Source organism: Geospiza fortis, unplaced genomic scaffold (genome assembly GCF_000277835.1).
Source record: "Geospiza fortis unplaced genomic scaffold, GeoFor_1.0 scaffold524, whole genome shotgun sequence".
Taxonomy (NCBI): Eukaryota; Metazoa; Chordata; class Aves; order Passeriformes; family Thraupidae; genus Geospiza; species Geospiza fortis.
In genome coordinates this window covers 581,398-582,423 of record NW_005054437.1, presented here as the reverse complement: position 1 = coordinate 582,423, position 1,026 = coordinate 581,398, and the positions used below count along the sequence as shown (strand labels likewise).

The following is a 1,026-nucleotide window of genomic DNA, read 5'->3' as shown; positions in this document are numbered from 1 at the left end:
TAGGGAAAATGTCTGTTCTCTTTGCAATTCCGAGCTACATATGAAAGTAGTGTCTATTCCTATCCCATCTATCTAGTCTAGGAAAAAGGTGCCCTGGCAAAATAGTCAACAAGATTGGCACCACGCTTGATAATGCAACCCTAGGAAGAGAGTCATTCACAGCTTACAGGAACCTCAGCCCCCAGACTGTGCAAAGAGCTCAAAACAATTTTTAAGAAAAAAAAGCCTCAGTGACTGTGGCACCACATCCCTACACAGCACATCTTTTGGTACGAGCTGTGGCAACCCACTCCCAGAGGTGTTGTGAGGTGTCTAGTCAGCCCTCAAGTGTCTAGGAGAAGTCATGCTGTGGTAGCAGCTGGATCTCTACAGAGTCTTGAGCAGACATGCTGAAGAAATAACTGATTTACAGTGGCACATGCAAGGACAGAGACAATTTCACTCCTTTTGCAAAGATCGCTGCATTCATGCGCGCACACAGCTGGAGCAGAAAAACAACGTCACAACAAGAAACAGGACAAAGCTGGAAACCCAAAGTAAGAAAGCAGAGCAATTTGGTACAAACAGCACAGTTACTTGCAATTGGAGGCACCATTTCCTTACTTGTATACAGATTTCTGGACACTCCTTCTCCTTCTGTCACACGATCAGCTGCTACAGCAAATACTGTGAAGTTGTACAGTGTCCCAGGGATTAACCCAGTAATTTCTGCTCTGGTTTTGCTGAATATCACGCTCTTCACAGGTGTATCATTTTTGCCATTGACAATCTCTATCTTGTACGTGTAGGTGTCAGCAGCGCTGTCATTCACCACCCACTTTAAGGTGACAGAATTCACACCAATAGATTCTGCCTCGAGATTGAGAACCCGGCTGGGCCCTGTGGAAGGCAAAGCAACAACTTGTTAACCTGCAAGAACAGCTGCCCACAGACATGGAAACAAGAAACACAGCCACACCAGGGCTTCACTTCCCTCACACCACTCACAGTCCAGAGTGCAGGAGCACCCCAACAACATCAACAGGC

General features: G+C 46.4%; 1 protein-coding gene across 1 annotated transcript in view; it reads right to left on the bottom strand.

Moving 5' to 3' along the window:
- Positions 1-1,026, bottom strand: part of PTPRJ (protein tyrosine phosphatase receptor type J) — a 115,605-nt gene that overhangs the window by 20,149 nt on the left and 94,430 nt on the right. Inside the window, exon 7 of the mRNA XM_031062123.1 lies at positions 604-879. Within this exon, the coding sequence (XP_030917983.1) occupies positions 604-879 (276 nt within the window). The remainder of the gene's footprint in view (positions 1-603; positions 880-1,026) is intronic.